Genomic DNA, 15,319 nt, shown 5'->3' with positions numbered 1-15,319 from the left:
CCCCCGAGCATGGATAACACCGCCCCCGAGCATGGATAACACTGCCATCAAGAATGGATAACATTGTCCCCGAGCGCGGATAACACTGTCCCCGAGCATGGATAACACCGCCCCCGACCACGGATAACACCGTCCCCGACCACGGATAACACCATCCCCGAGCATGGATAACACCCGAGCATGGATAACACCGTCCCCGAGCCCAGATAACACTGTCCCCGAGCATGGATAACACCCGACCACGGATAACACCGTCCCTGAACATGGATAACACCGTCCCCGAGTGCGGATAACACCGTCCCCGAGCATGGATAACACCGTCCCCGAGCATGGATAACACCGTCCCCGAGCATGGATAACACCGTCCCCGAGCATGGATAACACCGTCCCCGAGCATGGATAACACCGTCCCCGAGCATGGATAACCCCCGAGCATGGATAACCCCCGAGCATGGATAACACTGTCCCCGAGCATGGATAACACTGTCCCCGAGCATGGATAACACTGTCCCCGAGCATGGATAACACTGTCCCCGAGCATGGATAACACCCGAGCATGGATAACACCCGACCACGGATAACACAGTCCCCGAACATGGATAACACTGTCCCCGAGCATGGATAACACCCGACCACGGATAACACAGTCCCCGAGTGCGGATAACACTGTCCCCGAGCATGGATAACACTGTCCCCGAGCATGGATAACACTGTCCCCGAGCATGGATAACACCCGAGCATGGATAACACCCGACCACGGATAACACAGTCCCCGAACATGGATAACACTGTCCCCGAGCATGGATAACACCCGACCACGGATAACACAGTCCCCGAGTGCGGATAACACTGTCCCCGAGCATGGATAACACCCGACCACGGATAACACCGTCCCCGAACATGGATAACACAGTCCCCGAGTGTGGAAAACACTGTCCCCGAGCATGGATAACACTGTCCCCGAGCATGGATAACACCCGAGCATGGATAACACCCGACCACGGATAACACAGTCCCCGAACATGGATAACACCGTCCCCGAACATGGTTAACACTGTCCCCGAGCATGGATAACACCCGAACACGGATAACACAGTCCCCGAGTGCGGATAACACTGTCCCCGAGCATGGATAACACCCGACCACGGATAACACCGTCCCCGAACATGGATAACACCGTCCCCGAGTGCGGATAACACTGTCCCCAAGCATGGTTAACACCCGACCACGGATAACACAGTCCCCGAGTGCGGATAACACTGTCCCCGAGCATGGATAACACCCGACCACGGATAACACCCGACCACGGATAACACCGTCCCCGAGTGTGGATAATACTCGACCACGGATAACACCGTCCCCGAGTGCGGATAATACCCGACCACGGATAACACAGTCCCCGAACATGGATAACACCCGACCACGGATAACACCGTCCCCGAGTGCGGATAATACTCGACCACGGATAACACCGTCCCCGAGTGCGGATAATACCCGACCACGGATAACACAGTCCCCGAACATGGATAACACCGTCCCCGAGTGCGGATAACACCCGACCACGGATAACACCGTCACCGAGTGCGGATAATACTCGACCACGGATAACACCGTCCCCGAGTGCGGATAATACCCGACCACGGATAACACCGTCCCCGAGTGCGGATAATACCCGACCACGGATAACACAGTCCCGGAGTGCGGATAATACTCGACCACGGATAACACCGTCCCCGAGTGCGGATAACACCCGACCACGGATAACACCGTCACCGAGTGCGGATAACACCCGACCACGGATAACACCGTCCCCGAGTGTGGATAACACCCGACCACGGATAACACCGTCCCCGAGTGCGGATAACACCCGACCACGGATAACACAGTCCCGGAGTGCGGATAACACCGTCCCCAAACACGGATAATACCTGACCACGGATAACACTGTCCCTGAGCGCGGATCACACTGTCCCCGAGCACGGATAATACCCGACCACGGATAACACAGTCCCCAAACATGGATAACACCGTCCCCGAGCACGCTCGCTCATCACTCATGCTGCTGCTAATACCAGAGCAGGTTCGGACCCTGCAGTCACTGACACCGAGCGCCGCTGACTCTCGTGCACTTTGCCCCCGGCGGCAGGGACCGCTCTGTAATGTTCCCTGTCACATCATGGCCAAGTTGCTTGTTCCTTCCACCCCTCATTATTCTCGCCCATAGGTGACTGTGGAATATTTAGGAGGGAAGCCCCGCGGCCAATTCCAGGGGCGACCTCCTACTATAGGGGCGGCTGGGATCAGCGAGCCCTTTATCACCAACATGGTGGGGGCCGGATGTTATACACCGGGGGCAATGGGGAAAATGAGAGCCTGAAGTCAGTGATTGCGGTACTGAGCTGGGGCATCATGCCATCTCCACAGACCCATAAAGGATGGAGGGGTGGGCTTCTCAGGGCGGGGGTCTCAGCACCCCACAGCCAGATACGCCCTGTGGGACACCTTCACTGGTCTGTGCCCTGAGGCTGCCATCACCCTATAGAGCCAGTGTTATCTGTGCACCTGGCATCACCATGGTTACGGGGGGCACCTGAGCTGCCTCCCCCGGCGGGGTCTCTCACCTGTCCGGCACCCACAGGCGTGCGCTCCTGTCACGTGATACGGAGACGAAGCCCTCACCTGGCGATAGGGGGCATGCGACCACCCCGCGGACATCCAGCTCATGCCCGGGGAGCGAGCAGCGCAGCCGGTAACAGCCGGCCTCCGCCATGACACAGTACGGAAGTGATGCGGCGGCGGAGCCCAATGCCGGGGCACCATAGGAAGTGACGGCAGAGACACGGCCTCCTGGGGGGCAGGCTGCCCGGCATACAGCGCCGTGCCCGCACACCTCAGCCTGGTCACACTGCGCGGGATGGATGGCAACGGTTTCACAACAAAAAGAAAACCAATCCCCATAATCCATTTCCTTGCGGCGCCCTGATGTGCCCACCTGTAGCCAGCTCCAGAACACCGGGCATCAACTTTATGGAAAGGGTTACACGACTCCCACCATTACAGATAGGGAGGTCTCTCCAGCCTGGTCCAACGGGTTATCAAGGTGGGCAGATAGCCACTTTTCTCAGCGTTGAAGGGGTTAAATGACTATAGGCCACTGACATAACCCCGTCCATACACCGGTAGCGATGCCCTGTATCGATATCCGTTCCTGGCATCAAGGCGGGCATCCACCATTGTTATTGCGGTTTTCTAGGGTTAGTAGCTTATTCCCGAGATAGCCCCTCTATAGATGGGGGAATCGGACTATCATCATCATCGGTAGCGGCATAGCCCCCATAGTGGCAGGGACCAGTGAGTCGGGGCCAGTGCTGGCCTGTATGTAGCCACAGGTGAAACAATGGTGGGACACGACGTTCTCCGTGTCTGACGTCTCAGCGGAGGTGATGGTGCCGCTACGCCGCCCCCGCGGTGCCAGGCAGTGCGGAGCTAGAGACCGCAGAGACCGTAGCAGCGGGGAGAGTAGTTTTCATTAAAAACTATATCAATGAAGACTTGTGGGGTCTATCATACTATTTTGAGGACTATGAGGGCCAACATACTATTTGGAGGGCTATTTGGGGGTCCATCGTACTATTTAGAGGGCTATTGGAGGGGGCATCATACTATTTGAAGGACTATATATGGGCCATTAAATTATTTGAGGGCAATGTGGGGGGCCATTATACTGTGGGTAAGGCTGTGTGGGGGGCCAATGATATTATTTGGAGGACAATGTGGGAGCCATTTATACTGTTTGGAGGGCTGTGTGGGGGCAATAATACTGTTTGCAGGCCATTATACAGTGTGGAGGGCTGTGTGGGGTCCATTATACTGTGCTTGGGGGACATGATATTGTGTTGGGGTCACTGTGGGGTATTATACTTTGCAGGGTCAGATACTGTAGGTTCACCATACTGTGCGTGTAGAGGGTACTATGGAGGAATGCACTGTTGGGGTATCTTACTGTGTTTGGGAGGCACCATAGGGTTTTTCCTATGGGGCACCCTGATTTCTATGTACGCCCCTGCTATGGGTCCCATTATTGCTCACTGGGGGTCCTACTAATATACCAAGATTGAGGTGTTTGTGATCTTTACGTTCCTGTCCCATCTGACAGCGGATATAGGGCGGTATGTAGCGCCATTCTGTAAGTGAAGATTGCAGATATCACAGCGGGACCCTCACAGCCCCCTGACCATTCCCCTGTGATGTCAGCAGTCATATGTGACATATTACTGATTTACGCTATTATTGCTATGAATTTATGATAGTTTTGTAAAAAAAAAATACAACAACCACATGTGCAGAAAACTTCTGTTTTAACAAATTAATATTTTTTCTTAGTAATCACGTGTTTTGCCATTCTGCCTCACAAAAACGATACGTCCGGATTTAACTCTAGGTATAAAGCAGTTTTCAATAATTCTGGAGCGGCGGTTTATTCATTCTCACCTAGGCTGGGTGTTCAGGTGGTCCGTCATAAAACTTCCACTCACAATTATCATCCACGGAGTGGAAACTCGCAGCGTGATCCCCTGTGCTGTGGGGGAAGCTGCGGGGCCTATAACTAAATACGTCTACCCTAATTAGACGAGCGAGGAGGCCAAGTCCCGTCACACCCCAGCTCTGTCATAGTGGAGTGGTGTGAAACCACTAGAAGGCACATCTTTTTGTGCAACCTCGCATTTCGCTAAAATATTCACTTATCAATGCTTCTTTTTCCAAAAGTCTGGGCAAAAAGCTTTGTGGATTTGTCCCTTATGTGGCAGCCAGAAGTCGCTATTATTACATGGTAAGTCTGTGACGTGCTCCATACACTTACTTTGTAAGGGCTCATTCTCACGTGAAAATCGGACTGCATTCGGACCAATGTTATTCTATCATTGTGGGTTCATCTGCAATTTTTTTTACCATCTCGGATCGGATTACAATCAAACTGGAGAAAAATTGCAGCATGCTGCGTTTGTAATCAGAAATCAGATCGAATCCTGCAATAGAAGTCAATGGGTGGGAGAAAAAAATTGCACAGCATTCGCATTGTCTGATTTTTACACACCAATGTCCTTTGAAAAGCCAGCAATACAGCAGTTGTGTAGTGTAAAATCACAGCAGGAGCCGACAGGATAGAAAAGATGGATTACATACAGTAAATACATATATAATGGGTAGATATACAAATGTCTGTGGCAAATACAATTAGCACAGTGTGTGAGCAAATTACTGGACATGAATTTAATTATTACAAGATTATTTTTTGGAAAAAAATGGCGTGGGCTAACGCGCAGTTTTCGTAACCAGTAGAGGGAAAATGGACAGCTGGGGGCAGATGTTTATAACCTGGGATGGGGGTAATACCCATGGACCCTCTGAGGCTATTAATATCAGCTCACAGCTGTATACGTGGCCTTTACTGGCTATTAAAATGGGGACCTCCCAAAAAAGACGTATGGTACCCCTATAATTAATAACCAGCAAAGGCTAGGAAGGCAGCTGTGGGCTGATATTAATAGCCTAGAAAGGGGCCATAGATATTGCCCCCCGCCACAGGCTAAAAACATTAGCTCTTAGTTGAAGCTAAGTGCCAGAATTGGCACATCTTTTAGATGAGCCTTTTCTGGGGTGGCTGAGAGCTGATGTTTTTAGCCTGGGGGAGCAGTGTCCATGGCCCCTTCCTAGGCTATCAAAGGGAACCTGTCACCGACAAAATCAAAGTTCAGCTAAGCCCACCGGCATCAGGGGCTTATCTACAGCATTCTGTAATGCTGTAGATAAGCCCCCGATGTAACGTGAAAGATGAGAAAAAGAGGTTAGATTATACTCACCTGGGTGGGCGGTCCGATCCGATGGGCGTCACGGTTCGGGGCCTTCCATCTTCTTACGATGACGTCCTCTTCTTGTCTTCACGCTGCGGCTCCGGTGCAGGCGACCTTTGTCTGCTCTGTTGAGGACAAAGTACTGCAGTGCGCAGGTGCCGGGCCTCTCTGACCTTTCCCGGTCTTTTTCTCATCTTTCAGGATACATCGGGGGCTTATCTACAGCATTCCAGAATGCTGTAGATAAGCCCGATGCCGGTGGGCTTAGCTCATCTGCGATTTTGGGGGTGACAGGTTCCCTTTAATATCAGCCTGTAGCTGTCTGCCTAGCCTTTACTGGTTATTAATTACAGGGGGACCCTATGTTTTTTGGGGGGTCCCCATTTTAATAGCCAGTAAAGCCTTATGTGTGTTTTGAAGAATATTTCCTTTGAAAACGATATACAAATGACATAAAAAATTGTTCTATGTAAAAGCACATGTCAAAATTGCATTGCAATCGGATGTAAATCGGATGCTAGGTGATAAAAATCGGATTGTACTCGTATGAAAAACACATGATACTCGTCTGACTTTGCAGGAACAAACGCTTTATTTTACAAGCTACAGTGCCCAAATTTTGCACATACACACTACTAACATTAGTAGTGTGGAATATGCAAAAAAAAAAGGGATATGAGATGGTTTACTGTATGTAAACCATGTCTCATATCATGTCGGGTTTGGGAAGGAGAAAGAAAAAGCCGGCAATTGAATAGCGGCTTTTCTATAGAACACTGCTGTGTATTTCTCGCAAGTCACACTGCTGGTCAGTGTGGAATCCGTATTTTTCTCGCCCCCGTAATACTGTGACAAACGCAGCATGCTGCGATTTTCTACGGCCGTACAAGACCGTATAATACGGATCAGTAAAATACGGCAGATAGCTGGGACATAGAGAATCATTGGGCCATGTGTTATGCGTATTTTCTGCACCTTTCATATGTCCGTAAAACTCGCTAGTGTGACGCCGGCCTAATAGCGACTGTGCGCTCACACATAGAGTGCAATGTGAGCTGGCAAGTGTGACTCGCCATCAGTGGTGTGAGGTTACTGGCCCAAAGTCATTTAACCCTTTATAAACAACAGTTACTTACTCAAATCTGTAAAGATTGTCTATTTGGCCACATTGATGCCAGTTCTGATGCCCAGAACCCGTTTGGCCCAGGCTGCAGAGACCGGAGATTGATGTGGGCACACTATCTGTGTCGCGATGCTGAGAGACCAGAGGCCTAAAGTCATTTACCCCTTTTAGTTATTTCATCTAAGACATCATGTAAGCTTTGTATGAAACTGTCAACGGTTCCCATAGTGACCAGCTCCTGAGGTGTACCAGAGCTAATGGTAGCGAGGGCTGGTCTCTGGAGATTGACCCTTTCTCCAGATGGAGGCACTGCCCTCTTCATATGGGGGGGTTCACCACACTGTTTCTATGGGAAATGTATATATACACGACTGAAGACGTTCTTCATAACTAAGATCCTCTATGTCCCTTATCTGTTTGTCTGAACTGGAAAGCATGTCTTCCTATGGAGGTCAAGTATGAAGGCAGCAGACAATCAGTGTCCGTTGATTGGCTGCAGCGGTCAAATTACACACCCGTGAGATGACACAGTACAGAGTGTGAAGTACCAAGCAGGGAGGTGACTAGCTATGCTGCTTCTAATACCAGCCTGGGCCCATTACAGGGGCATTCAGAGGGTGCAGCATACAATAGCAACATGTATCACACTAATGCCACGCTGTGCCACGTCCGCCGCTCATCTGGGGGCACAAACAGCACCAAGTGCTCACAGCCAGATGCCCGCCCCTGAGGGGCTGCCCACTACTAGCCACCCACCCCCGAGGGGCTGCCCACTACTAGCCACCCCTGCAACACTTCCACAGTAATGGACAATGGCCTTATAGGGTTATTCCCACTAATGAACAACTGACATATCAAAGGGTGTGGCGGAGATGAGCGTGTGGTGACTGCCTGCAAATGTGCCCACACAGCAGTGTAGTGACTGTACGGTGCAGACTGCGGAGGGCCACAGCACGCACCATGTACACCCCTACATACATAATGGATGCACACACTCGTATCACTCCGTTCTTCTGACTGGTAACCCTGAGTGGGTCACGTGACAGCAGGTGACACTTCTCGCGAGACTTCGGTAGCTTCCGCCCTCTCCTGTGCAGCTTTCCGCTGAGTAGTCACTGTGATTCGGTTGCTAGGAGACCACAGGTGAGCGAGAAACGAAGGTGTGAGTGGTGTCCACTGCTAGGCTTGTGTGCCCGTGCCCAGGGTGAGTGCCCCCGCCGTGCCGTGCTGTGACTCGGGGTCCGGAGCGTACACAGTGCACATGTGAGGCTGGTAGGCAGCGTGTGCTGGGGCTCCGGGACTGGGATTACCGAGAGTGCTAGTACCTGGCAGGGCTACTGTGTGCGGCCCCTATAACTGACCCCGGATACTGTGTGCGGCCCCTATTACTGACCCCCTATACTGTGTGCGGCTCCTATTACCGACCCCCTATACTGTGTGCGGCCCCTATTACTGACACCCTATACTGTGTGCGGCCCCTATAACTGACCCCCTATACTGTGTGCGGCCCCTATTACTGACCCCCTATACTGTGTGCGGCTCCTATTACTGACCCCGGATACTGTGTGCGGCCCCTATTACTGACCCCCTATACTGTGTGCGGCCCCTATTACTGACCCCGGATACTGTGTGCGGCCCCTATTACTGACCCCCTATACTGTGTGCGGCCCCTATTACTGACCCCCGATACTGTGTGCGGCTCCTATTACTGACCCCCTATACTGTGCGGCCCCTATTACTGACCCCCGATACTGTGTGCGGGCCCCTATTACTGACCCCGGATACTGTGTGCGGCCCCTATTACTGACCCCCTATACTGTGTGCGGCCCCTATTACTGACCCCCTATACTGTGTGCGGCCCCTATTACTGACCCCCTATACTGTGTGCGGCCCCTATTACTGACCCCCTATACTGTGTGCGGCCCCTATTACTGACCCCGGATACTGTGTGCGGCCCCTATAACTGACCCCGGATACTGTGTGCGGCCCCTATTACTGACCCCCGATACTGTGTGCGGCCCCTATTACTGACCCCGGATACTGTGTGCGGCCCCTATAACTGACCCCGGATACTGTGTGCGGCCCCTATTACTGACCCCCTATACTGTGTGCGGCCCCTATTACTGACCCCCGATACTGTGTGCGGCCCCTATTACTGACCCCCTATACTGTGTGCGGCCCCTATAACTGACCCCGGATACTGTGTGCGGCCCCTATTACTGACCCCCGATACTGTGTGCGGCCCCTATAACTGACCCCGGATACTGTGTGCGGCCCCTATTACTGACCCCCGATACTGTGTGCGGCCCCTATTACTGACCCCCGATACTGTGTGCGGCCCCTATAACTGACCCCGGATACTGTGTGCGGCCCCTATTACTGACCCCGGATGCTGTGTGCGGCCCCTATTACTGACCCCCGATACTGTGTGCGGCCCCTATTACTGACCCCGGATACTGTGTGCGGCCCCTATTACTGACCCCCTATACTGTGTGCGGCCCCTATAACTGACCCCGGATACTGTGTGCGGCCCCTATTACTGACCCCCGATACTGTGTGCGGCCCCTATTACTGACCCCCTATACTGTGTGCGGCCCCTATTACTGACCCCCGATGCTGTGTGCGGCCCCTATTACTGACCCCCGATACTGTGTGCGGCCCCTATTACTGACCCCCTATACTGTGTGCGGCCCCTATTACTGACCCCCTATACTGTGTGCGGCCCCTATTACTGACCCCCTATACTGTGTGCGGCTCCTATTACTGACACCCTATACTGTGTGCGGCCCCTATTACTGACCCCCGATACTGTGTGCGGCCCCTATTACTGACCCCCGATGCTGTGTGCGGCCCCTATTACTGACCCCCGATGCTGTGTGCGGCCCCTATTACTGACCCCCGATGCTGTGTGCGGCCCCTATTACTGACCCCCGATGCTGTGTGCGGCCCCTATTACTGACCCCCTATACTGTGTGCGGCCCCTATTACTGACCCCCGATGCTGTGTGCGGCCCCTATTACTGACCCCCGATACTGTGTGCGGCCCCTATTACTGACCCCCTATACTGTGTGCGGCCCCTATTACTGACCCCCTATACTGTGTGCGGCCCCTATTACTGACCCCGGATACTGTGTGCGGCCCCTATTACTGACCCCCGATACTGTGTACGGCCCCTATTACTGACCCCCTATACTGTGTGCGGCCCCTATTACTGACCCCCGATACTGTGTGCGGCCCCTATTACTGACCCCCTATACTGTGTGCGGCCCCTATTACTGACCCCCGATACTGTGTACGGCCCCTATTACTGACCCCCGATACTGTGTGCGGCCCCTATTACTGACCCCCGATACTGTGTGCGGCCCCTATTACTGACCCCCTATACTGTGTGCGGCCCCTATTACTGACCCCCTATACTGTGTGCGGCCCCTATTACCGACCCCCTATACTGTGTGCGGCCCCTATTACCGACCCCCTATACTGTGTGCGGCCCCTATTACCGACCCCCTATACTGTGTGCGGCCCCTATTACCGACCCCCTATACTGTGTGCGGCCCCTATTACTGACCCCCTATACTGTGTGCGGCTCCTATTACTGACCCCCTATACTGTGTACGGCCCCTATTACTGACCCCGGATACTGTGTGCGGCCCCTATTACTGACCCCCGATACTGTGTACGGCCCCTATTACTGACCCCCTATACTGTGTGCGGCCCCTATTACTGACCCCCTATACTGTGTGCGGCCCCTATTACTGACCCCCTATACTGTGTGCGGCCCCTATTACTGACCCCCTATACTGTGTGCGGCCCCTATTACCGACCCCCTATACTGTGTGCGGCCCCTATTACCGACCCCCTATACTGTGTGCGGCCCCTATTACCGACCCCGGATACTGTGTGCGGCCCCTATTACTGACCCCCTATACTGTGTGCGGCTCCTATTACTGACCCCCTATACTGTGTGCGGCTCCTATTACTGTCCCCCTATACTGTGTACGGCCCCTATTACTGACCCCCTATACTGTGTACGGCCCCTTTTACTGACCCCCGATACTGTGTGCGGCCCCTATTACTGACCCCCGATACTGTGTGCGGCCCCTATTACTGACCCCCGATACTGTGTGCGGCCCCTATTACTGACCCCGGATACTGTGTGCGGCCCCTATTACTGACCCCCGATACTGTGTGCGGCCCCTATTACTGACCCCCTATACTGTGTGCGGCCCTTATTACTGACCCCCTATACTGTGTGCGGCCCCTATTCCTGACCCCGGATACTGTGTGCGGCCCCTATTACTGACCCCCTATACTGTGCGGCCCCTATTACTGACCCCCTATACTGTGTGCGGCCCCTATTACTGACACCCTATACTGTGTGCGGCCCCTATTACTGACCCCCGATACTTTGTGCGGCCCCTATTACTGACCCCCGATACTTTGTGCGGCCCCTATTACTGACCCCCTATACTGTGTGCGGCTCCTATTACTGACCCCCTATACTGTGTGCGGCCCCTATTACTGAACCCCTATACTGTGTGCGGCCCCTATTACTGAACCCCTATACTGTGTGCGGCCCCTATTACTGACCCCGGATACTGTGTGCGGCCCCTATTACTGACCCCCTATACTGTGTGCGGCTCCTATTACTGACCCCTTATACTGTGTGCGGCCCCTATTACTGACCCCCGATACTGTGTGCGGCCCCTATTACTGACCCCCTATACTGTGTGCAGCCCCTATTACTGACCCCCTATACTGTGTGCGGCCCCTATTACTGACCCCCGATACTGTGTGCGGCCCCTATTACTGACCCCCTATACTGTGTGCGGCCCCTATTACTGACCCCCGATACTGTGTGCGGCCCCTATTACTGACCCCCTATACTGTGTGCGGCCCCTATTACTGACCCCCGATACTGTGTGCGGCCCCTATTACTGACCCCCTATACTGTGTGCGGCCCCTATTACTGACCCCCGATACTGTGTGCGGCCCCTATTACCGACCCCCTATACTGTGTGCGGCCCCTATTACTGACCCCCGATACTGTGTGCGGCCCCTATTACCGACCCCCGATACTGTGTGCGGCCCCTATTACTGACCCCCGATACTGTGTACGGCCCCTATTACTGACCCCCGATACTGTGTGCGGCCCCTATTACTGACCCCCTATACTGTGTGCGGCCCCTATTACTGACCCCCGATACTGTGTGCGGCCCCTATTACTGACCCCCGATACTGTGTGCGGCCCCTATTACTGACCCCCGATACTGTGTGCGGCCCCTATTACTGACCCCCTATACTGTGTGCGGCCCCTATTACTGACCCCCTATACTGTGTGCGGCCCCTATTACTGACCCCCTATACTGTGTGCGTCCCCTATTACTGACCCCCTATACTGTGTGCGGCCCCTATTACTGACCCCCTATACTGTGTGCGGCCCCTATTACTGACCTCCTATACTGTGTGCGGCCCCTATTACTGACCCCCTATACTGTGTGCGGCCCCTATTACTGACCCCCTATACTGTGTGCGGCCCCTATTACTGACTCCGGATACTGTGTGCGGCCCCTATTACTGACCCCCGATACTGTGTGCGGCCCCTATTACTGACCCCCGATACTGTGTGCGGCCCCTATTACTGACCCCCGATACTGTGTGCGGCCCCTATTACTGACCCCCGATACTGTGTGCGGCCCCTATTACTAACCCCCTATACTGTGTGCGGCCCCTATTACTGACCCCCTATACTGTGTGCGGCCCCTATTACTGACCCCCTATACTGTGTGCGGCCCCTATTACTGACCTCCTATACTGTGTGCGGCCCCTATTGCTGACCCCCGATACTCTGTGCGACACCTATTACTGACCCCCGATACTGTGTTCGGCCTCTATTACTGACCCCCTATACTGTGTACGGCCCCTATTACTGACCCCCGATACTGTGTGCGGCCCCTATTACTGACCCCCTATACTGTGTGCGGCCTCTATTACTGACCCCCTATACTGTGTGCGGCCTCTATTACTGACCCCCTATACTTTGTGCGGCCCCTATTACTGACCCCCGATACTTTGTGCGGCCCCTATTACTGACCCCCGATACTGTGTGCGGCCCCTATTACTGACCCCCGATACTGTGTGCGGCCCTTATTACTGACCCCCGATACTGTGTGCGGCCCCTATTACTGACCCCCGATACTGTGTGCGGCCCCTATTACTGACCCCCGATACTGTGTGCGGCCCCTATTACTGACCCCCGATACTGTGTGCGGCCCCTATTACTGACCCCCGATACTGTGTGCGGCCCCTATTACTGACCCCCGATACTGTGTGCGGCCCCTATTACTGACCCCCTATACTGTGTACGGCCCCTATTACTGACCCCCGATTCTGTGTGCGGCCCCTATTACTGACCCCCGATACTGTGTGCGGCCCCTATTACTGACCCCCGATACTGTGTGCGGCCCCTATTACTGACCCCCTATACTGTGTACGGCCCTATTACTGACCCCCGATTCTGTGTGCGGCCCCTATTACTGACCTCCTATACTGTGCGGCCCCTATTTCTGACCCCCTATACTTTGGGGGCCCCCTTTTACTGACCCCCTATGCTGTGTGCGGCCCCTATTACTGACCCCCGGTGCTGTGTGCGGCCCCTATTACTGACCCCCGATACTGTGTGCGGCCCCTATTACTGACCCCCGATACTGTGTGCGGCCCCTATTACTGACCCCCTATACTGTGTACGGCCCCTATTACTGACCCCCGATTCTGTGTGCGGCCCCTATTACTGACCTCCTATACTGTGCGGCCCCTATTTCTGACCCCCTATACTTTGGGGGCCCCCTTTTACTGACCCCCTATGCTGTGTGCGGCCCCTATTACTGACCCCCGGTGCTGTGTGCGGCCCCTATTACTGACAGAAATCCACACAACGTACACTGCATGTGGGGATTCCTAAATCTGCAGATTGACTGCAAACATATCGATTTTGACTGGACAACCCCTTTCAGGTTACGTTCCCAGGATGAGCTTTTAGAGCGTTTTTAATGCAGAATTTTTGCTCCTATTATTTAAGTTAGGACAAGAATTGAGGCAGCACCTCCAATATAGAAGAAGGAGATCAACCCAATGCATGAGTGAGAACAAGGAAAAATATGCTCAAACTGGGGGTCTCACAAAAATGGGCAATAATGTAATTACTACAGTATATATACAAGCAACAAGTAAATTAAAATGCCAAACCAGGTCACATGAAAAGAACCAATCGACCCTTTATGGAGTCGTGATACTCCCTAACTAACACAGGGCTAACCAGTATGAGACTGCGAAATTCCAAAATAATGGATCATATATAGTTGATAGACTCACAAATTCAAATGTGAAAAAATTGCATGATGTGTAATGTCAGGAGATAAAAAAAATACTCAACAATGTGTCTACATAGGAAAAGTGCAAATAAAGTGCAAGTGCTGAGTAATATCTTGCTGCAGCTGGTAATGTATGCGTATCGCAACAAACTAGTGCAGCTTCCTCATTGGAAATAGAATATACAGCCACATGTGGCAAGTATCCTTCTATATTAATTCTAAACACTCTTTTTCGGTGATTACTTTGTATTCTCCGTTCATACTGCACCCACACACACAAATGATACACCATTTGAAAGGTAAACTTGCCCCCTTCAGCAAGAAAATAGCCAAACAAACCACACATCCACGATGTGATCACAAAATGCACTTTAAACATTAATTTTCATAAACCTGCAGTAAGGAAAAATGATCTACAGGTGGCACCACACTACCCCAAAGCATACTACCATGAGGCTGATTACAGACATCACAAACAAATCCTAACTTTTGCCTTGGGGGCTTTCCAGCTTGCCGAACTTCTTTCCCAGCCTATTTCAGGCACATTGGAGGATTGCACACTTCACTGCAGGTGAGTCACATATGCAGACACATTTGTAAACATGCACTGCCTATTCAATTGCCCACTTGTTCCGTTTATACTCCACCGACACACACAAATGATACACCATTTCAAAGGTCAAACTACCTGCAGGTGGCATTTGCCTTGGGGTCTTTCCAGCTTGCCAAAGTACTTGCCCAGCCTAATACAGGCAAATTCGAGGATTGCACACTTCACTGCAGGTGAGTCACATATGCAGACACATTTGTAAACATGCACTGCCTATTCAATTGCCCACTTGTTCCGTCTATACTCCACCGACACACACAAATGATACACCATTTCAAAGGTCAAACTACCTGCAGGTGGCATTTGCCTTGGGGTCTTTCCAGCTTGCCAAAGTACTTGCCCAGCTTAATACAGGCAAATTCGA

The 15,319-nt window shown here is 52.7% G+C and overlaps 2 protein-coding genes across 9 annotated transcripts in view; one reads left to right on the top strand and one right to left on the bottom strand.

Moving 5' to 3' along the window:
• PLAA (phospholipase A2 activating protein) overlaps window positions 1-3,173 on the bottom strand; it is an 84,544-nt gene extending 81,371 nt beyond the window's left edge. Inside the window, exon 1 of one of the 3 annotated variants that reach the window (XM_077249278.1) lies at window positions 2,993-3,173. Coding sequence is in view for 2 of the 3 variants with exons in the window: in XM_077249275.1 (XP_077105390.1) it covers window positions 2,622-2,770 (149 nt within the window). In the remaining variant the exon portion in view is untranslated. Of the gene's footprint in view, window positions 1-2,621; window positions 2,813-2,992 lie in introns of those variants that run through there. The other 2 variants (XM_077249276.1, XM_077249275.1) reach the window with 2 other exon arrangements.
• The window catches only part of IFT74 (intraflagellar transport 74), a 190,654-nt gene continuing 177,996 nt past the window's right edge, over window positions 2,662-15,319 (top strand). The window contains exon 1 of one of the 6 annotated variants that reach the window (XM_077249280.1): window positions 2,662-2,776. In XM_077249280.1, coding sequence (XP_077105395.1) covers window positions 2,769-2,776 — 8 coding nt within the window. In that variant the 5' untranslated portion in view covers window positions 2,662-2,768. Of the gene's footprint in view, window positions 2,777-2,841; window positions 3,101-7,890; window positions 8,248-15,319 lie in introns of those variants that run through there. The other 5 variants (XM_077249283.1, XM_077249282.1, XM_077249281.1 and 2 more) reach the window with 5 other exon arrangements.

The sequence above is a fragment of the Ranitomeya variabilis genome, chromosome 1, assembly GCF_051348905.1.
Source record: "Ranitomeya variabilis isolate aRanVar5 chromosome 1, aRanVar5.hap1, whole genome shotgun sequence".
NCBI classification, from domain to species: Eukaryota; Metazoa; Chordata; class Amphibia; order Anura; family Dendrobatidae; genus Ranitomeya; species Ranitomeya variabilis.
Note: the sequence above shows the minus strand (reverse complement) of the source record. Positions and strands in the feature narration are given on the sequence as shown.